This window comes from Heptranchias perlo, chromosome 3 (assembly GCF_035084215.1).
Source record: "Heptranchias perlo isolate sHepPer1 chromosome 3, sHepPer1.hap1, whole genome shotgun sequence".
NCBI classification, from domain to species: Eukaryota; Metazoa; Chordata; class Chondrichthyes; order Hexanchiformes; family Hexanchidae; genus Heptranchias; species Heptranchias perlo.
Window position 1 is genome coordinate 97,945,574 of NC_090327.1, and position 23,391 is coordinate 97,968,964.

Here is a 23,391-nt window from a genome sequence, read left to right on the forward strand (position 1 = left end):
TTACACAGCCTCCAGATACAAAGGCCTAAATACAGCTTCAGAATTTTTGTTAAAACCGATATGAATTTGAATTTCTTTCCTCAGGCTTAGAAAAACTGTTGTGTTTAACTTCAAATATGAATATTTATCTTTGGAATAATATTTGTGAAAGCTAAAATTAAGCAGATTCATAAAAAATATTTAAGTTGCTATAGACAATATATTTTTGCTTGCATTGTAAAATTTTGGTTGCATTCAAATCAAGGAAACATCTGATCTGGAGAATATCATCTCTCAGCCTCAGGGCAGAGGTTAGTTTTGCAAAGAAATGTGTATCATTATTTTATTGCTGGCTACTGCAAATTAAGTGATATACTGCTGTACATTTTCAAAATCAGTACATCATGTTTAAACCACAGAACTCTTTTATGCTTAGATTTTTAGACAAGACAACACAAGACTGGTTGCAACTGTTTGAAGGTAGTGGTGTACCATATGGTCCAATAAACAGCATTCAACAAGCATTCTCTGAACCCCAGGTCAGTTCTTTGTTTTATCTTACATACAAAATAGAATATGGAACAGAAAGGAACAGCAGCTAAATGGAAACTCTTCTTGCTTTGATACGGTTTCACTAGTTAATTAACCAGCGTACTATTTAGAAAGAAGCAAATAACAATACCTAGCATCCTTCGCAGAGTCACTTAATCCATAAAAACTGATCTCTTACAAAGTGCTGGATGGCTGTGACCAGAAACTGTACAACTCTTGGTTTTCAACAGATGCATTGACCAAGTCAGAAATGCCAACTAAAAGGCATAAAACCGTAAACTTTGCTTGCAAACAAAATACCCCATGCTTGCAACAAGAAGATTTAGAAAGGTAACAGTAATCTATATTGAACGTTTTGTGTCCATGTGTCTGTAATAACGTAGAATTGTTGGTCCTTGCCATCCATGCAGATCTCTGCAAAAACACACACGGTGGCCATGTTGGATTATGTGACAATGTGAGATTATTCTTTGAACAAAAATAATTTAAATAAATAAAGTCAAGAATTTAAGAAAAATAACGAAAGTATGAAGGTTCCTGAAAAAATTAGTTAAATAATGTGACAAGCCCATTGCAGTTCCAGCTGAGTTTCCTACATTATTTAATTACTAGCTGATCTCCTGTGGCATTGCTCACAGTTATCTGGGGCCTGGTTGTCATGTTTAGTGTGTTCCCATTCTGACTTTAGGAGTGCAGCATTGAGTATTACATTAATTTCATATGCTGGTGAGGGAAAGATCTGGTGTACTGTGTGCAGTTCTAGTCATCTAAACACAGGAAGGATATTATTGTGCATGAGGGAACACTTAAACAAGGAATAGAGATGATTCTAGGTATGAAGAAAGGCTAAGAAACTTGAGCTTGTTTTCTTGAAAAAGAGGTGATCTAATTTTCACGATTATGAAGGGAACTGACAAAACTGTTCACTGTGATGAAGGGTTCAAATACCACGGGACACGTGTTAAACATCAGCAAGTTAGGAGTAAGACGGAAAGTCCTTGGTAACTTAGCTAGTTGTGGAATATGTCACCAGGGAAGATCATTGAAGCTGACCCAGTAAATGAGTTCGAGAGACAATTGGACACATTACTGGAGAGAGAAGGGATTGAGGGATGTAGTGAGAAGGTGGGTAGTTGAGGTTGACCTGTGGAAAAGAAACGGACTTGTTGAGTCTAAAGATGTTCTTCCTGTTCCTAAAAGTTCTTATATAGTTTATAGAGGAGGCTCACCACCGCTACAGTTAAAAACAGGCATAAAACGTTGGTGACTAACATTAGCCCTTTTCTGCAGCCTACTTCTGTAAATTTGAATATTTTTGTTTAAAAACTGTGTGTTGACCATCTCATTTGTGAAGAGTTATCAAGTATGGGGAAGTTGATTTTACAATAAGTCAGTTGCCAATATCCGTGATCATGGCACTTTAACTGTCAGTCTGGTTGTTCTGATGATGTCATCAGGACTGAGTGAACAAAGATCTTGAACAAATATACAAATAGAAAAAAATGAAAAAGATGTTAAAATAAACCATAATTTGTTTTAAATGTTTGAGTTTTAAAGGCAGTGCTAAAAGAGATGCTCCCTCTTTAACACTCTCATCCCACTCAGTCTCCTTATAGCTATAAAGGTCTATGAGGTTTACCTGTTCAATTTTTTCTTTCAAAATTGTACTTAGTGGGCATATGGTATAACAGATGTTGCAAAGAGATTTCAGACATCTAACTCAGCCTTACAGTCTTCCATACTCTGTTGAGCCAGCACTCTTGTGGTTTTTGATTTAATCAGAATTCTTTGGTTGTTTTTCAGCCTTGTAAGCTCCTCCATGGTACCCATTGTGCTGAAAATAGTTGGAAAGTTCACAGTGGCTATCAGCAGAGAACACGACCCAAAACCCTGCGTTTTAATAAAAATTAAATGTTGTTTCTCATTAACTGTTGCTCACCTACCAATTTACAAATGACAGTTAGTTGATATGACACAGACATCATGGACATGATTTTAACTTGGAGCCGGGAAGAGAGCGGGTGGGTCGATTTTTGAGTGGAAACCTAGAAGTTAAATGAGCACATCAGAATTTGCTATCGCAATTAATTTTGCTTCTGGGTTTCGTGTCTCCAAGCTGCGCAGCGGGCATACTGCGCACCCGCATGATGCAACCTGAAGTCCACTATTTAAAGGGCCAATACAAAAATGGATTTTGGAGGAGAAAGGAGGAAGTGAAGCCATGGATTCACATGGAGTAAAGGCAACACCTAGGTTCTCGGATGCTTCACTTGAAGTACTGCTGGGTGTAGTGAGAACCAGGAGGAAGGTAGCTTAGTCAAGTGATGGGAGGAAGAAACCTGGTACCTACCTGAAGCACCTCCATGATCCTGATTGACGTGCTAAGCACCAGCCTGCTGGCTGTAATTGGGGATGTGACTTCTGGGTTTCGGTTGCGCGTGCGCATTCAAAAGCACCCATGTTAAACCTGGAACTGGGCGCGTTGGAGCCGGGTTGCGGTCGCGCTACAAAAACCTATGATTTTCTTCCTGGCAATGCGAAGAAGGAAGTGGTAATGTGAAGAGGGTTGTTGTACTGTGAAGAGTGATGAGGCGAGTGGCAAGGTGAAGAGGGAAGTGGAGCCAGAGGAGCACATGGGGAGTAATTTGAACCTCCAGGAGCAGGTGGGTAGTGAAAATCATAGGTTTTTGTAGCGCGACTGCAACCCAGCTCGAATGTACCCAGTTCCGGGTTTAATATGGGCGCCTTTGGGTGCGCCCGCGGAGCCGAAACCGGAAGTCGCGTTCACAATTACTGCCGGCAGGCGGGTGCCTAGTGCGTCAATTAAGATCGTCAGGGCACTTCAGGTAGGTATTCCCACTTCACATTACCGCTTCCCTCTTCACATTACCACTTCCCTCTTCACATTACCGCTTCCCTCTTCACATGACCACTTCCCTCTTCACATTACCACTTCCCTCTTCACATTACCACTTCCCTCTTCACATTACCACTTCCCTCTTCACATTACCACTTCCCTTTTCACATTACCACTTCCCTCTTCACATTACCACTTCCCTCTTCACATTACCGCTTCCCTCTTCACATTACCACTTCCCTCTTCACATTACCACTTCCCTCTTCACATTACCACTTCCCTCTTCACATTACCACTTCCCTCTTCACATTACCGCTTCCCTCTTCACATTACCACTTCCCTCTTCACATTACCACTTCCCTCTTCACATTACCACTTCCCTCTTCACATTACCACTTCCCTCTTCACATTACCACTTCCCTCTTCACATTACCACTTCCCTCTTCACATTACCGCTTCCCTCTTCACATTACCACTTCCCTCTTCACATTACCACTTCCCTCTTCACATTACCACTTCCCTCTTCACATTACCACTTCCCTCTTCACATTACCGCTTCCCTCTTCACATTACCACTTCCCTCTTCACATTACCACTTCCCTCTTCACATTACCACTTCCCTTTTCACATTACCACTTCCCTCTTCACATTACCGCTTCCCTCTTCACATTACCACTTCCCTCTTCACATTATCGCTTCCCTCTTCACATTACCACTTCCCTCTTCACATTACCGCTTCCCTCTTCACATTACCACTTCCCTCTTCACATTACCACTTCCCTCTTCACATTACCACTTCCCTCTTCACATTACCACTTCCCTCTTCACATTACCGCTTCCCTCTTCACATTACCACTTCCCTCTTCACATTACCACTTCCCTCTTCACATTACCGCTTCCCTCTTCACATTACCACTTCCCTCTTCACATTACCGCTTCCCTTTTCACATTACCACTTCCCTTTTCACATTACCACTTCCCTCTTCACATTACCACTTCCCACTTCACATTACCACTTCCCTCTTCACATTACCACTTCCCACTTCACATTACCACTTCCCTCTTCACATTACCACTTCCCTCTTCACATTACCACTTCCCTCTTCACATTACCGCTTCCCTCTTCACATGACCACTTCCCTCTTCACATTACCACTTCCCTCTTCACATTACCACTTCCCTCTTCACATTACCACTTCCCTCTTCACATTACCGCTTCCCTCTTCACATTACCACTTCCCTCTTCACATTACCGCTTCCCTCTTCACATTACCACTTCCCTTTTCACATTACCACTTCCCTCTTCACATTACCGCTTCCCTTTTCACATTACCGCTTCCCACTTCACATTACCACTTCCCTCTTCACATTGCTGCTTCCCTCTTCACATGACCACTTCCCTCTTCACATTACCACTTCCCTCTTCACATTACCACTTCCCTCTTCACATTACCACTTCCCACTTCACATTACCACTTCCCTCTTCACATTACCACTTCCCTCTTCACATTACCGCTTCCCACTTCACATTACCACTTCCCTCTTCACATTACCACTTCCCTCTTCACATTACCACTTCCCTCTTCACATGACCACTTCCCTCTTCACATGACCACTTCCCTCTTCACATTACCACTTCCCTCTTCACATTGCTGCTTCCCTCTCTAAGATCAGCATTGCTCATTTATCTCCTATTTGATAACTTTTTCCATGAAATTACAGCTCCCCCGCCAGGTCGAACATAATCTCTGATTAACTGTAGCAGTTTTCCTATGAGTTTAAGTAATCTTTAAATGGTGCGGTCCTTGATTGTAACAGTGCAGTGAACTTTGCCTGCAGTAACTGCTATTGGGTGATCTTTAGAAATACAGCAGTCGGAACCTTCCAGGCTGTGGGCAGAGGTGCTGTGCTAGTGAATCTGACCAGTTTTGTGGAGATATAAAAAGTTTGCATTTTATTATCCAGCATGAGTACGCAAAAATTACTCATGGATCAATGCTTCCACCATTGGAAAAACAATATTGAAACTCACCCAGAATTAATTCACTACTTTAACTTGTAGAAGTGAGACTCCTGACCTATACACATGAGGTTTATCCCACTCTTCACAGACAGCAAATAGCAACAATTGAAGCTTTTCAATGTATTATTGAAAGTACTCCTGAAAAACAAACTCGTAAAATGTCAGGGATGTGAATTTTTCCATTCCCACACCAGCAACTCTTAAGGCCTTTCTGAATGAGATTGCCAATTAGGACCATTTTTTTATTGCCACACGGAACTGGATCAAGACCACTCACATTCACTCCACTAGGACAATTGCATCCAGGAGAGAGAGGCTGAAGGTATTCTCCTTCTGCAGGTGATTTTGTGAGGTTTCACTGCTGGCTTGAAACCTTGCTAGATGTGAGCAGGGCTTGGAGATAGTGTCTTCGATTCTGCGACGCATACTCACAGCTAGTGAGGCTCCACGCTGGGAGTGGAGCTCCTCAAAAATAACCCCGTAAGTGTCCCAGCTGGAAAAGGGCATGCGGCACCTCGCTGCGCAGCCCTGTCCCCATATAACATCTATTTTTAAAAAACAAAATTTCAGCGAAAGAGCACACTCTGATATGTTGTGTATCATGAGAAATGTACCATTGTGCATTTCTACTTATAGTTCGTCTTTCAAAATGATAATTATGCACTAATGTAGATTGCATTACTTTAGGAGTTTACATATGTTTGCATGGACAAGGAATACTGTTTCCACTGGTATATTTGCTTTTGGTTAAAAGAAATGGAGAGATTGGAACTTCATCTAAGTTTCAATCAGTATCAAGCCAGATATATTTGTTTTACATACGGTACATACATATTTTTGGTATTTTTTTTGGCAAAGTTTTGTGCTGTCCATGTCTTTATCTTGCGGCTGTTTTTCTTGGCCACAATATTTTCCCCAGTCACATTTCAACTATAAGATCGACATAAGCTCCAACTTGGCAGTGAAAGTCGAGGCGTGGCTGTTGAAGGGCATCTGGAATCATCTGTCACATGTGGCCCTCATATCCTGTGGGTCTTGCTTTTGTTTATATTATATGAATGTAGCATGTGAAGTGGATTGTGTGTTTCACAAATGCTTACATACATTATTTATCATAAGCATAAAGTTTACAAGCACATTGTGGATAGCTATTCTATCCATCTAATGAAGTGCAATAATAATGCTGAGATGATTTAATATTATAAAATTTGAGCATTGAGCAGTGTATATCAGGGTCAGTGGTTTACCCATACAGGCATCTGTAATGCAAAAGGAACCGTTGCACAATCCATTGTATTCGGGATATTTAGTTAAATGTCAGCCTAGGCTCAGTGGTAGGACTCTGGTCCCTGAGTCAGGAGGTTGTGGGTTCAATCCCACTCCAGAGACTTAAACATGTAATCTAAGCTGACACTCAGTGTAGTACTGAAGGAGTGCTGCACCGTTGGAGGTGCCATCTTTTGGATGAGACGTTAAACCTAGACCCCATCTGCCCTCTCAAGTGAACCTAAAATATCCATGGCACTATTTGCAGAAGAGCAGGGGAGTTCCCCCTGTGTCCCTCAACCAGATAATCTGGTTATGTGGAAAGACATGAGAGACTTGGACTTTTCAGCCTGGTAAGAAAGTGTCTGAGAGGCGATGATATGGAGATATATATCATAGTTAAGGGAATGGAAAAGGTAAATCCGGAATACTACTTTAAATTAAACCGTGTGAGTAGGAAAAGGAGACATGGGTTCAAATCAATAAAAGGCAACTTTAAGCCTGATATCAGAAGGTTCTTCATGATGCAGAAAGTGATCAACACTTGGAATAGACTACCGAGCAGAGTGGTGGAGATGAAAACCCGGAATAATTTAGGAAATAACCAGATGCAACAGTGTGGGTAGTATAGGGTTACTCTGGATGGATGAATTAAGATGGACCAAATGGCCTTCCTCATCTTAAAGATTCTGATTTAAATTCTGGTTCGAGAGTTTTAGCAGCCTCCTTCTATAATCTACCAGTAATATTAATGCTTCTCTTAAAGGTTCAGAAGGAGTCTTACAGCTAAGTTTGGATCCAGCGTTTGGATCTGTACTCTATCTAGGATGAAAAGTTCAGGATTTTATGACTTCTATGGGAGCAATTCGAGCCTTAGATACAGAACCAGTTGGTTCTTCTGTGGGTGTACACACCCCAGTCCTCTGACATGCCAACAAGTAACCAGGTTTTCTGACCTTTTAATCCTTGTGGATGCAACAACCCTGTGCTTTCCTGTAAGATAGAATGGATTTGCTGTTCTAGAAACCAGTGGAATTTTGGCATCTCGTCCAAGTTATCTTGAGTCTGATGGCCAGGTTCAAGGAGAATAGACATCTAGAAGTTGTCCCATTGAGTCATATTATATGGGAATTTTCCATATAATAGCTATATAACTAAAAATGAAGAGAATTTGCAGTGTCATCGCAGGACCAAAGCTTAGACATTTGCAAGCACAGCGTGGTTCAACTGCTTAACTACTTGCAGCATCTGCTTAGTCAGGGGAAAATATCATTTCCTTTACAGAATATGCCACAGATAGTTGTGTCTTTCATGTACACGTGAATGTAGAATCTCAGGAAGAATGGCCTAAAATCTGGTTTGTGAAAGTGGAGGATGCTTGAGCGCTACTTAAAACTGATGTTACACAAACCATAGTATCTCGACCAAATTTACTTATTGTTATAAGTTCCTAGTCACTGTTTTTGGCGACCAAACTGTTTTTGGCTCAAAAAGCACATGAACTGCTTTCCTTGGTGGCTGAGCTACCCACCGGTATTTAAGAACATAAGAACATAAGAAATAGGAGCAGGAGTAGGCCAATCGGCCCTTCGAGCCTGCTCCGCCATTCAATAAGATCATGGCTGATCTGATCCTAATCTCAAATCTAAATTCATGTCCAATTTCCTGCCCGCTCCCCGTAACCCCTAATTCCCTTTACTTCTAGGAAACTGTCGATTTCTGTTTTAAATTTATTTAATGATGTCGCTTCCACAGCTTCCTGGGGCAGCAAATTCCACAGGCCTACTACCCTCTGAGTGAAGAAGTTTCTCCTCATCTCAGTTTTGAAAGAGCAGCCCCTTATTCTAAGATTACGCCCCCGAGCTCTAGTTTCACCCATCCTTGGGAACATCCTTACCGCATCCACCCGATCAAGCCCCTTCACAACCTTATATGTTTCAGTAAGATCGCCTCTCATTCTTCTGAACTCCAATGAGTAGAGTCCCAATTTACTTAACCTCTCCTCATATGTCCGCCCCCTCATCCCCGGGATTAACCGAGTGAACCTTCCTTGTACTGCCTCGAGAGCAAGTATGCCTTTTCTTAAGTATGGAGACCAAAACTGTATGCAGTATTCCAGATGCGGTCTCACCAATACCTTATATAACTGCAGCAATACCTCCCTGTTTTTATATTCTATCCCCCGAGCAATAAAAGCCAACATTCCGTTGGCCTTCTTGATCACCTGCTGCACCTGCATACTAACTTTTTGATTTTCTTGCACTAGGACCCCCAGATCCCTTTGTACTGCAGTACTTTCCAGTTTCTCGCCATTAAGATAATAACTTGCTCTCTGATTTTTCCTGCCAAAGTGCATAACCTCACATTTTCCAATATTGTATTGCATCTGCCAAATCTCCGCCCACTCACCCAGCCTGTCTATATCCCCCTGTAGGTTTTTTATGTCCTCACTCTCCACTTTCCCTCCCATCTTTGTATCATCTGCAAACTTTGATACATTACACTCGGTCCCCTCCTCCAAATCGTTAATATAGATTGTAAAGAGTTGGGGACCCAGCACCGACCCCTGCAGAACACCACTGGCTACTGGTTGCCAGTCCGAGAATGAACCATTTATCCCAATTCTCTGCTTCCTGTTAGATAACCAATCCTCCACCCATGCCAGAATATTACCCCCAATCCAGTGATTCTTTATCTTGAGCAATAATCTTTTATGTGGCACCTTGTCGAATGCCTTCTGGAAGTCTAAATACACTATGTCCACTGGTTCCCCTTTATCCACCCTGTACGTTATGTCCTCAAAGAACTCAAGCAAATTTGTCAGACATGACTTCCCCTTCGTAAAGCCATGCTGACTTTGTCCTATTAAATTATGTTTATCCAAATGTTCCGCTACTGTCTCCTTAATAATAGATTCCAAAATTTTACCCACCACAGATGTTAGGCTAACTGGTCTATAATTTCCAGCCTTCTGCCTACTACCCTTTTTAAATAAGGGTGTTACATTAGCAGTTTTCCAATCTGCCGGGACCTCTGCCGAGTCCAGAGAATTTTGGAAAATTATTACCAAAGCATCCACAATCCCCACTGCCACTTCCCTCAAGACCCTCGGATGTAAGCCATCAGGTCCAGGGGATTTATCCGCCTTGAGTCCCGTTATTTTACTGAGTACCAATTCCTTAGTGATTTTAATCGTATTTAGCTCCTCCCCTGTTTGTCCAGTGTTGGGATATTCTTCGTGTCCTCTACCGTAAAGACTGAAACAAAATATTTGTTCAGCATTTTTGCCATCTCCATGTTGCCCACCATTAATTTCCTGGTCTCATCCTCTAAGGGACCTACGTTTGCCTTAGCCACCCTTTTTCTTTTTATATAACTATAGAAACTCTTGCTATCTGTTTTTATATTTTTTGCTAATTTATTTTCATGATCTATCTTCCCTTTCTTAATCAATCCTTAGTTACTTTTTGCTGTCTTTTGAAGACTTCCCAATCTTCTATCCTCCCACTAAGTTTGGCTACTTTATATGTCCTTGTTTTTAGTTGGATACTGTCCTTAATTTCTTTACTTAGCCACGGATGGCTGTCATTTCTTTTACACCCTTTTTTCCTCAGTGGAATGTATTTTTTTTGAAAGTTGTAAAATAACTCCTTGAATGAACACCACTGCTCATGTACCGTCTTACCCTTTAATCTATTTTCCCAGTCCACTTTAATCAATTCCGCTCTCATACCATCATAGTCTCCTTTATTCAAGCTCAGTATGCTTGTTTGAGAACCAACCTTCTCACCCTCTAATTGGATATGGAATGTAACCATGTTACGGTCACTCATTCCAAGGGGATCCTTAACTAGGACATTATTAATTAATCCTGGCTCATTACACAGGACCAGGTCCAAGGTTGCTTGCCCCCTTGTAGGATCAGTTACATACTGCTCAAGAAATCCATCCCTAATACACTCAATAAACTCTTCCTCAAGGCTGCCCTGCCCAATTTGATTTGTCCAGTTAATATGATAGTTAAAATCCCCCATAATTATAGCTGTTCCCTTATTACATGCCCCGACTATTTCCTGATTAATACTTCTTCCAGCAGAGTTGCAACTATTAGGAGGCCTATATACTACGCCCACTAGTGTTTTTTTCCACTTATTATTCCTTATCTCTACCCAAACTGTTTCATTATCCTGATCCTTTGTCCCAATATCATTTCTCTGTATTACAGTGATTCCTTCGTTTATTAACATAGCCACCCCACCTCCCCTTCCTTCCTGCCTGTCCTTCCTGATTGTTAAATACCCTGGCATATTTAATTCCCAGTCGTTGTCACCCTGCAGCCATGTTTCTGCAATGGCTACAAGATCATACCCATACGTAGTTATTTGTGCCGTTAACTCGTCCATTTAGTTACGAATGCTACGTGCATTCAGATAAAGAACTTTCAAATATGTTTTGTGACACTTCGTTCCTGCTTTTTCCTTTTTTAACACTTCACCTTTTACTCCATACCTTCTGTCCCTTCCTGACACGCTTTCCTCTGTCTCCCTGCTCAGGTTCCTAACCCCCTGCCACAGCTTTGATGCTGGGTTAATTGCCTTACGCCGTGTAGTTTTTATTTTTTCTGTCGTGCCTAAAGTACACTTTCCGCTGCTTTACGCTTTTCCCTTTCACTTGTTCTTGAACAACTGTTTGTACTATTTGTATTGTAGATTTCCCCTGGGTCTTCCCCTCTCTTGCTGCTCTCAATTTTATTCCCTTCTGACTCCCCGCTCAGGTTCCCATCCCCCTGCCACTCTAGTTTAAACCTTCCCCAACAGCACTAGCAAACACCCCCGCGAGGACATTGGTCCCGGTCCTGCTCGGGTGTAACCCGTCACGCTTGTACAGGTCCCACCTTCCCCAGAACCGGTCCCAATGTCCCAGGAATCTAAATCCCTCCCTCCTACACCATCCCTGCAGCCACGCATTCATCCTGTCTATTCTCCTGTTCCTATACTCACTAGCACGTGGCACCGGTAGTAATCCTGAGATCACTACCTTTGAAGTCCTGCTTTTTAATTTATCTCCTAACTCCTTAAATTCGTCTTGCAGGACCTCAGACCTCATCCCTTTTTTTTACCTATGTCGTTGGTACCAATATGGACCACGACTACTGGCTGTTCACCCTCCCCCTCCAGAATGCCCTGCAGCCGCTCCGTGACATCCTTGACCCTAGCACCAGGGAGGCAACATACCATCCTGGAGTCACGTTTGCGGCCGCAGAAACGCCTATCTGTTCCTCTTACAATTGAATCCCCTATCACTATAGCCCTGCCACTCTTCTTCCTCCCCTCCTGTGCAGCAGAGCCACCCTTGGTGGCCCGAACCTGGCTCTTGTTGCATTCCCCTGATAAGCCATCTCCCCCAACAGTATCTAAAGCAGAATATCTGTTTGAGAGGGAGATGGCCCCAGGGGACTCCTGCTCTACCTGCCTAGTCCTTTTACTCTGCCTGGCGGTCACCCATTTCCTTTCTGCCTGTGTAATCTTTACCTGCGGCGTGACCGCCTCACTGAACGTGCTATCCACGATAGTCTCAGCATCGCGGATGCTCCACAGTGAGTCCACCCGCAGCTCCAGCTCCGAAAGACGGTTAGCCAGTAGCTGCAGCTGGACACACTTCCTGCACACATGGTCGCCAGGGACACTGGTAGTGTCCATGACTTCCCACATAGTGCAGGAGGAGCATGTCACGGGTGCGAGGTCTGCTGCCATGACTTGCCTTGGACTCTCAGACTCTCCTCCCGCTCTCGGTCTCTCCTTTTATACTGTTTAGCGCAATAGAGCTGCTCCTTAAATCCTTGCCTAAGACGGAACTGAGTTTCAGCCTAGTTCAGGAAGCTATGACATCAACCTTTTACTCGGTACATATGTAACTTATACCTGATGGGTTTGGCACAAAGTTGCATGCTGTGCAATATTACAGCGCATCAATACCTAGTTATAATTTGCAATAAAGTGGACAATAATTTGCAGTAGCACCAAATTGCATAGTGCAAAGATGGGTCCGATGTGTTGGATGCCAGATTATTAGATCAAAATCTGCATGGTCAATGTCTTCGTAAAATAGCTTTGATAACTAAAAAGGTGCATCTTTATACAGTTTTTAAAAAATATAAAACATGTAGTTTAGATCTAGCAAATTTGTTTGTTGCGTAAGTAGAAAGATTTTGACCATTTTGAAATAAGAGATTCCTTCATGGTTGACATTCTCAGCATAAACCTAAATAAAGGGCAAAAACAGGCACTACTAACTGATGCACAAAGTTAAAGCATACTAAATTGAAATAATGTAAAATGAAGTGTGGGGGTTAACCCATATAAGCAAATGTATGACTGATTGAGCTACAAGGTGAAAGGAATGTTAACTGTTAGCACAGAAGAATGCAGGCCACTTTAAAAATCAAGGAGGTCGATTTTAACTGTCCTCGCCTGGCGTTAACGAGTTGGTAATGGCTTCATTATGGGGTCAGTGGCCTTACCACCCTGTTAACACTGGCGATACGGCCGGCTCCATTATGAAAGGGCTTACCACTGGGTGTCCACAGCGCCCACCTGTTTCAGGCAACAGGCCACATTTAATATGGAAGTTGGGGATTTATGACGTAAATAGGACCCTGATTGCCATTTTAGGTAGGAACTGGTTGGAGCCTGCGCAGTGCAGGCGCAAGTCCATGGGCGACGGAAGAGATTAGGCCCTCTAAAGGTAAGTATTGAATTTTTTTTTGACCCTGGAGGAGCAGGAGTGCACCTCTGGGGCCAATAAAATAATCTGGGCTGCTGCTGCCCTCTGTGATCGCGACTCTCCCCCTCCCCCCAATTTACCTTGCTGGCGGCAGCTCTGGATCGAATTTCAGTCTTCAGTTTGGCAAACTGTGTCGGGATGTCTGTTTGGCACCCTGCAGCTCGCCTGGCGAATTCAAATGAGACCAGAGCTTAAAAAACACAGGGGCCACTTCACCGATGGAATGGGCGGTCAACCAAAAGTCAAAATATACCCCAAATAAAATAAAATGGGCTAAATAAATGGAAAACATTATATATTTTAGAAAAAAAGTTATACCAAATAAAAGCGAGTTTGATCATAACCGTGAATTAAAGACTGTATTTAAACGCTTCTTATGTAAGTGAATTGAATATTTTAAAAGCCTAAATATAAAAAATGAGAGTATTTTTGAGAAGCAGCAAAAACCTTTAAGAACTTAAGAACATTTATGCAGAGTCGGCAGGGAAGGGTGGGAAGAGAGTCACTTGAGGGTCACATTTTCTCCACAACCCCCATCCTAAATGCAGCCTGCAGTTGTCAGTGGCCCCTTTCCCTGTCATACCCTGCCATCCCACCCGAAAAGAAAAAAGAATTTGAAAGAGAAAGAAGCAGAAGAGGACAGAGACAGAAGTAAAAAGAAGAATTATGGGGAGAAAATCAGAAGAGACAGAGTCAGAAGAGGAAAGACATAGAGAGAAATAGTAACACAAAGACACTAGAGACAAGTGAGAGAGTGACCATGTTCTCCGATTTACTGTGTGCAACAGAGATCAAGTAATTGTTTAAAACATTTCCTACATTTACACCTCGCTTGGATCATATGTCTACTGTGTGTGTGTGTCAACAATTGAAAACTCTGAAAGTTCAAAGAAAATTCCATGTCATGCGTTTTAAATGTAAGGACACATTGGATCATTGTGATTAACATCAAGCTGACTTAAACTGATGTAGCATTATTTGGATACTTGTAAGCCAGAACAGAACAATATCTAAATTGTACTCTATATATAGGCTATTTGGCTTGTGCAGTCTGATTTCTTTGTCCTCTTTTGGAAAATTGGCAAAATAATGGTCAACTTAGCATCGCTCCTAAATAAGCGCTTTTGGGTGTTTTGTTATTTTGAGATGTATGCAATGCAATGCTAAGGATGGGCCAGAGGTCAGACAGAAAGAAATTGTTTGTAATTTAAAAATCAAACAAAATCAACTGTTGGAAAACGCTAGTGGCAATATAATAGTTTGGCAGCAACATTTACAAAAAATCTGGAAAAGTAAGATCTAGACACAATAATTCATATTTTCAGAGAATACAATAAACAATCAGTGTCTTGCTCTTACAGAGTTCCGTGGCTGTAATCCAGACTCAGCAGTCCCAGATTGTGTGGCGATTCCTTGTTTATACTGTGAGATTTCAGCCACAGCTGTAATTTATTTTATTTTGCACGTGTGCACATTGGAAGACTGTATATATACTTACGCCAGGTTCTACCTATGCTACATTTACTCAACTGGGCTGTTTACCTCAAATAATGAGTTCTGATCACTGAGCCCCCCTTGAGATGATAGGGCTGAAAAAAATGTATTTTGCAGCACGCACTTCCTTCCCTTGCCCTGAAATGACCCAGGTGTGAAGACTACCTCACAGAGGTGTTTGCTTTGTTGCAGGACCAAACTGGTAGTACAGTTGCACTTGGGATTTCTTTAGGAGATGCGTTTGCAGACTTTCTGGAGGACAGAGAACACAAGCCTGCCTATTGGCAGCTTAATGAAAGACGGGTATTGATGGAATGGTATCACTTAGATGGCTGGACTAACTCAATTACTTGATGAGGATATGTTGGTTCGCAAAAGAGGAAAAGTTATGCAAAAACAAATTTGGTGAAACAAAAGTTAGAAATAATAATATTTAAACTATGATATCATTTCTGTATCCTCAGATATTAAATGTTTTTTCTCTCTCTAATTATATGGCTTTTTTTTAGTCATTGGTCCATTTATAGTTGATTTTTACTGGCAAAAAATTACCGCAATTATTCCCAGGTTATTGCAGATTTGACCAAAGAAGCAAGAAGTAGTTTTTTCCTTTACATTTTTCCCTTTTTGCAGCTGTCCTCTGTCTATGTATTAATATTTGTTTAAAGGTTGCTTATATTACAGCTGTAATTTTGCCGGGAATGGGTAGCAATATGTTGAAGCATTCCTCCGCCACATCTGGAATCAACTGGTTTGAACCCAATCCAGGCAGCTTGGATGAAAGTTTCTTCTTTTGAATGCCTTTTAAGGATTCTTAGTGAAATATTTGAGTTGTCTTAATTCAGTTTGTAGAGGACACGGGGTGAAATTGATCTTGGGCAGTAATGCAAAACGGGCGATGGCGAATCGGCAGCCTGTTTTACATCCCGTCCGATTTTTTTTTCTATTGAAATCAATCGGGTGACGTGTAAAATGGGCTGCTGATTTGTTATCGCCTGTTTACGTTACTGCCAAAGACCAATTTCACCACCCCATCAATTGAGCAGTAACACTCGAAGTCAAAGGAATGAGTGATGGGAAGAATGTGCCCTAGTTATGATGGGTTGTGAGATATTTGGGAGAATCAGAAGTGAGGTTCAGCACTCCTGGTACCTGGCATTGCCGATTTTGTGGCCATTAAAATTAGTCATTGGCAAATCAGGAGCACTGTGAATTAGGCGTGCTGATCTCTGCCTCCGATCTGCACTCTCTGCCCTGGAAATCTCGCCACAAAATCGACCCTGCTGTTCCGATGCTGGCATTTAGGTGCATTAATCTGTTTGCATCACGTGGCTATATGTTACATTGTTTCTTCTGCCAAAGCTTTCTGAAATTTTGTCAAACCACCAACAATTTAACAAGCAACTTCTGAGACTCGCAGTTTACTCACTAAAACGTTCACATATTTTGCTAAAGTTCTGACAAAAAGTATCAACATGTCCATGAAGTAGTGATGGACAACTCAATCAAGTTAGTTAAACACGATTTGCCTTTAACAAACCCGTGCTGGCTTTCCTTAATTAATCCACACTTGTCCAAGTGACTGTTAATTTTGTCCCGGATTATCGTTTCTAAAAGCTTCCCCACCACCGAGGTTAATCTGACTGGCCTGTCTTTGCCGTGTTTATCCTTACATCCTTCTTTGAACAATTCTGTGGGAGTTCTACCGTTTTTCTGCCATAGCTTGGCTGAGGCACTAGCAGAATCCACAAAGAAACGGGGGTGACTTGGTTACATAGGATACCCGCTTTTTTTGCCAGTTGCCACATTGCCTTTTAAGCAGTGGAACTTTTGCCTCTTCCCCTCTCCCCCGCAAAACAAATGATGAGCAGAGGGCAGGGATTCCCTAAGCTGGAGTTTCTGCTATTGATCCTCAGTCAGGATCCGGCGTTTCAATGGCTGCTGATACGATAAGAGTGATGAGGCATTCCAGCCTTCACTAGGCCATACGTGGACCCCATCGATGGGATCCAGACCTGGTAATAGTGGGGAGATTGAGAGATAGTTCGGGGTGAGGATAAATGAAAAGCAACATCTTACGGAAAAAATAAACTGAATTTCAGAATGTGATCCCACCACACTAATAAAAAAAAAACAGGCCATTTGGCCCATCAAATCTGTGCTGGTGTTTCTCTCCATGAGTCACCAAGTCCAATATCACTCTCCTGCTCACGCCTGATACCTTTTAATATTTCTCTTTTCCAATCAACTATCTAATTCTCTTTTAGAAGAACTTATGAATTCTGCTTCAATAAATGAGAATATGCACCTTTTGCATCAGCAATTCTAATGTTTTCCCCTTCTGCTGCTATAATGGCTCTACCTGGGCCATCAGACATAAATCTAGCAGAAAAAAAATCAGTGAAGCTCATACAGAACAACAAGACCGAGAATCTGCTATCTGCTCTATAATGAGGCCCACTTCTCTCACCTAGAATATCATCTCACATTAGTGAGTAAAGTATATTTTGCAAGTAGATGTTCATTTTCTGCCTGTTGGCATTTCTCTTTACGAATGCAAGTCCTTTTACAACCTTAGTGAAGAACAGAAGGCAGGAAATCAATCTGGCGAATTTGTGTTTTTTCCCAGTTTTTTTTTAACTGGTCTCAAAAATTTCCTTACAAAAAGGCCTGAAGTGGGGGTGGCACGATGGGCAGCATATTACATCAGACTACAGCACAGAAACAGTCCATTGCCATTTGGCTTATGCCAGCGTTTATGCTCCACACGAGCCTATTGGCGCGCTAATATATGGTGGCACGGCAGCAGTGCAACACAGGTTTGATCTCTGTTAGATTCCCAGCCTCTGCCATATCACTGTGAGAGAATACTTGGTGCATGCCAGGTGCACTCCTATAAGAAGGGGAAAATCAGAGGTGGGTGCATCTCCAGGACTTCTGGGTATCTCAAACAAATATGGGGGTCTGGAAGAGGTCGTCTACTCATCGTGTCAAATGCAGTTGGTGTGTGGCTGAGGAAAACTCGGGTGACAGTCTGAAGTAGGATTTCTAATTTGTTTAATGGTTGCTAATTATATGGTTCCTCACTTGGAGTGTGGGTTTTAGCCTGCTTGTTAATCTGCCGTCGGCTTCTTGTGCCCTTGGAGTAGCCTTCAGTGTGGTTATGGATAGGAGCCTGCTGGCTGAAGGAGATTCTTTGGTTGCTCACAAATCTTATGGAGCACAAGCAATGTTACTACCAGAGAGGGAGTAATCTTGTGTTTGCTCTTAGGGCATTTCAAAAGGAGTTGAAAACAAGCCTTTAGTTGGCCAAAGGCAATTCCCATTGCCATCTCTGCAGGGTGCAGATGTTTGTTTATCAACTGTTGGGGAGGGGGAGAGAAACATTTCATGGAAACATTTTCATCAATGAGGGTAGCAGAAGGAATATTGCGTTCCCAATTAAATAATATGCAACAGCTGCCCCCATTTCTTTTTGGTTTTGTTTTCCAGATTCCAAGAAAAATAACAAGTTGCAAATGTAATAATAATGTCTCTTTGACTGCAAGACTTGAGTCAGATACACAGGTGGGCATTTCAGTGAAGGTCTAATATGATACGCAGGGAGACATAGTTCATATTTCCTAATTTGTACAGGAAATGAAAACATGAGAAAGAGACATGTGGGAAATCCTACAATAAAATAACATATCATAATTCACCTTAAATACAAAACAATGAAAGCCTGTTGCTTATAATTCAGGGAGTTCCACATGTAATTGGTGTTAGTAGCATCCAACACTCTCTGGTAGATCCTGTCTTTCCTCACTGTTATTACTTGTATTCTCCCTCGTCAGCCATTCTCACATTATTAGCAGCAGTGTTATTTATTGTTAGCTTACAAAAATCTGTCCATTGATATTGGTACAGAGCGTGTTCTCACCAGCACACTGTGTTCTGCAGGTATGACCAAATTAATGCAAGGGGATAATAAAGTGCTAATAAAGCTCCATTTCAGGCCAGATAGAGGAATGTGATTCATGAGAGGGGAAATACCTTGATAATTTCTTGAGTGCATGGCCTCTGTTCTTCGACATACCACCATTAAACAGTTAGATAATGATAGGCTCTGACTTATAGACTGTACTCTTTGATCGAGGGAAGCCTCTATGTTTGCACCTGACTTGAAGAATAATGAGCGGTTCACAATCTTCCAGCTCCTGCAGCATAATGATCTCTAGATACATTTGCTTTCTTCCCAGTTAATTTTTAACATGTTTTGTAATGTTTTTGCTTACTTTTAGAAGCACATGTTACAACTTTTTTGTTGTACCTCTTTTGTATAATAAAACCAACATGATAAATGGACCGAGCTTTGCCTTTCAAAGAAAAGCAGTCACACAGCGTGACAATAGGTAACTTAGGGGAATTCGTACTGACTGAACAGCTTATTAGACAGGAAAGCTGAGTTGACCAAGGAGAACTTGTGTAAACCACAGTTTGAACTGGTCAGTTGAAGTCACTATGATGCCATATTGTTGATACCTTAAATAGAAACAGAAAATATTGGAAATATATAGTGGCTCCGTCAACACTGAAGAGGAGGACTGGTTAACTTTTCAGAAAGCACAGGACCATCTCAGTCCATCTGGTTGGAATCAGAGTTCAAAAACTAGAGCACACAATTCACCAATTACATTCCTCGATTCATTTTCTCCCCAAAGCCTGTCCAACACCCTGTTACAATTACTGATGTCATCAGCCTCTATCACGTCCCGGGGCCATCCATTCCAAACACTCACCACCCTTGGTGTGAAGTTGGAACACTTTATCTGTTCAGGATAGTTCCGATGAAGGGTTAATCTATCTTTCTCTTTACACACGCTGATTGACTGCTGTGTACTTCCAGCATTTTCCGCTTTTATTTCAAGACTACCAGCAATTGCAGTTTCTTTATTGATATTTTACAGTCTTTTTGCAGGTTTTTAGAGATTGCCTTATTTCACATCTTGAGATCTTTATTTAATCAAGTTTCTCGTGGGGTTCGTTGTTCTCACTAATCACACTTTACATCATTCATTGATTTGCAATGATAAAGCTTAGGAAGGCATTTCGCAGTTTGCAATAAATATTATTTTAAGACTTGGTTTCCTTCTTAAAAAAAAAACAATGTAGCACTTAGTAAAAAGAAGTTATAAAAATATCAGCAATTAGCTATTATAACATACCACAACATGTTGTACTTTCTTATGAGCTGTGATATGTAATTTATTGACACAAACACCTGCACATTTCGTTGTGGTTAATGAGCTGTCTAAATTATAAAGTGCAGTGTTAACTGTTGGAGAAAGACAGAAACAGTTGTGCATCAGAACAAACAAGGGTAGTTTCAGCCAACTTATGTGTTAGCTTGGCTCGGTCGGTAACCCTCTCGCCTCTGGGTCAGAAGGTTGTGGGTTTGATTCCCACTCTAGGACTTGAGCACACAAACCTGGCTAATATTTCAGTGCAGTATTGAGAGAGTTCTGCATTGTTAGATGAGCTGTTAAACTGAGGACCCTTCTACTTGTTCAGTTGGATATTAAAGATCTCATGATATGATTCAAAAGCAGAGAGTCCTGGTGACCTGGCCAATATCCCTTCCTAAACCAATATCACAAAAGAAAACATTAACTGCTCTTTCATCTCATTTCTACTTGAAGCACATGGATGTAGAATGGCTGCTGTGTTTGTCCACTTAAGAACGGTTACTTTGCTTCAGATTCACTGTGCAAATTGCTTTGAAACCTTTTGACAACATAAGTGCAAGTATTTCTTTCAGCCTTTGACCAGTAGCTGAGTGGAATCAAACAGCACAGAAAGAGGCCATTCAGCCCCTCGTGTCTGTGTCGGCTCTTTGAAAGAGCTATCCAATTAGTCTCACTCCCCTGCTCTTTCCCCATAGCCCTGCAAATTTTTCCTTTCCAAATATATAATCCAATTCTCTTTTGAAAGTTACTATTGAATCTGCTTCCACCATCTTTTCAGGCAGTGCATTCCAGATCATAACCACTCACTGCGTAAAAAGAAATTCTCCTCATTTCCCCGTTGGATTTTTTGCCAGTTATGTTAAATCTATGTCCTCTGGTTATCGACTCTGCTGCCAGTGGAAACAGTATCTCCCTATCAACTCCATCAAAACCCATCATAACAATAAAGATTTATTTAGCAGTGACTTTTGAATACTTAATTTGTAAATTTATCTTTTTTTTATAAATTTCGGTACCCAGGATGAGATGTAAGAAATAGGTAATTTTCCTACTTTTTGTATCCAGTGTCAAGCGTGATGTGGCCGGACTGAGAGTAAAGCTCTCTCCTCTCTGCCCAACCCCCCAGAAGGCATTGTAACCCCAACCTCAGAACAGCAACCACTACTGATCCAGTGGAAATGTGACTAATTCACTCATCCAGTCTCTAAGAATGCAAACTATTGCAAGTTTGTGCTGAACTTTGGGCATTTGTTTTGCAGTGGGTCCACACGCACGAGGAACAGGGTTGAGACTGCTTAAATTTCATGATGACCGGGTGGGGACTACTTTTTTTTTATGCGTTCATGGGATGTGGGCGTCGCTGGTGAGGCCAGCATTTATTGCCCATCCCTAATTGCCCTTGAGAAGGTGGTGGTGAACCGCCTTCTTGAACCGCTGCAGTCCATGTGGTGAAGGTTCTCCCACAGTGCTGTTAGGAAGGGAGTTCCAGGATTTTGACCCAGCGACGATGAAGGAACGGCGATATATTTCCAAGTCGGGATGCTGTGTGACTTGGAGGGGAACGTGCAGGTGGTATTGTTCCCATGTGCCTGCTGCTCTTGTCCTTCTGGGTGGTAGAGGTCGCGGGTTTGGGAGGTACTGTCGAAGAAGCCTTGGCGAGTTGCTGCAGTGCATCCTGTGGATGGTACACACTGCAGCCACAGTGCGCCGGTGGTGAAGGGAGTGAATGTTTAGGGTGGTGGATGGGGTGCCAATCAAGCGGGATGCTTTGTCCTGGATTGTGTCGAGCTTCTTGAATGTTGTTGGAGCTGCATTCATCCAGGCAAGTGGAGAATATTCCTGACTTGTGCCTTGTAGATGGTGGAAAGGCTTTGGTGAGTCAGGAGGTGAGTCACTCGCCGCAGAATACCCAGCCTCTGACCTGCTCTTGTATCCACAGTATTTATATGGCTGGTCCAGTTAAGTTTCTGGTCTTGCTGCATGCGGGCTCGGACTGCATTATTTGAGGGGTTACAAATGGAACTGAACACTGTGCAATCATCAGCGAACATCCCCATTTCTGACCTTATGACGGAGGGAAGGTCATTGATGAAGCAGCTGAAGATGGTTGGACCTAGGACACTGCCCTGAGGAACTCCTGCAGCAATGTCCTGGGGCTGAGATGATTGGCCTCCAACAACCACTACCATCTTCCTTTGTGCCAGGTATGACTCCAGTCACTGGAGAGTTTTCCCCCTGATTCCCATTGACTTCAATTTTACTAGGGCTCCTTGGTGCCACACTCGGTCAAATGCTGCCTTGATGTCAAGGGCAGTCACTCTCACCTCACTTCTGGAATTCAGCTCTTTTGTCCATGTTTGGAACAAGGCTGTAATGAGGTCTGGAGCCGAATGGTCCTGGTGGAACCCAAACTGAGCATCGGTGAGCAGGTTATTGGTGAGTAAGTGCCGCTTGATAGCACTGTCGACGACACCTTCCATCACTTTGCTGATGATTGTGAGTAGACTGATGGGGCGGTAATTGGCCGGATTGGATTTGTTCTGCTTTTTGTGGACAGGACATACCTGGGCAATTTTCCACATTGTCGGGTAGATGCCAGTGTTGTAGCTGTACTGGAACAGCTTGGCTAGAGGTGCGGCTAGTTCTGGAGCACAAGTCTTCAGCACTATAGCCGGGATGTTGTCGGGGCCCATAGCCTTTGCTGTATCCAGTGCACTCAGCCATTTCTTGATAGCACGTGGAGTGAATCGAATTGTCTGAAGACTGGCTTCTGTGATGGTGGGGATGTCGGGAGGAGGCCGAGATGGATCATCCACTCGGCACTTCTGGCTGAAGATGGTTGCAAACTCTTCAGCCTTGTCTTTTGCACTCACGTGCTGGACTCCACCATCATCGAGGATGGGGATGTTTACAGAGCCTCCTCCTCCCGTTAGTTGTTTAATTGTCCACCACCATTCACGACTAGATGTGGCAGGACTGCAGAGCTTTGATCTGATCCGTTGGTTGTGGAATCGCTTAGCTCTGTCTATAGCATGTTGCTTCCGCTGTTTAGCATGCATGTAGTCCTGAGTTGTAGCTTCACCAGGTTGGCACCTCATTTTTAGGTACACCTGGTGCTGCTCCTGGCATGCTCTTCTGCACTCCTCATTGAACCAGGGTTGATCCCCTGGCTTGTTGGTAATGGTAGAGTGAGGAATATGCCAGGCCAT

The 23,391-nt window shown here is 42.4% G+C and overlaps 1 protein-coding gene across 5 annotated transcripts in view; it reads left to right on the forward strand.

The window, feature by feature from the left end:
• The window catches only part of sugct (succinyl-CoA:glutarate-CoA transferase), a 449,184-nt gene that overhangs the window by 187,642 nt on the left and 238,151 nt on the right, over window positions 1-23,391 (forward strand). For 3 of the 5 annotated variants that reach the window (XR_010961805.1, XR_010961804.1, XM_067981035.1), the window contains exon 12: window positions 416-518. Coding sequence is in view for 3 of the 5 variants with exons in the window: in XM_067981035.1 (XP_067837136.1) it covers window positions 416-518 (103 nt within the window). In the remaining 2 variants the exon portion in view is untranslated. Of the gene's footprint in view, window positions 1-415; window positions 519-2,334; window positions 2,460-15,146; window positions 15,258-23,391 lie in introns of those variants that run through there. The other 2 variants (XM_067981040.1, XM_067981026.1) reach the window with 2 other exon arrangements.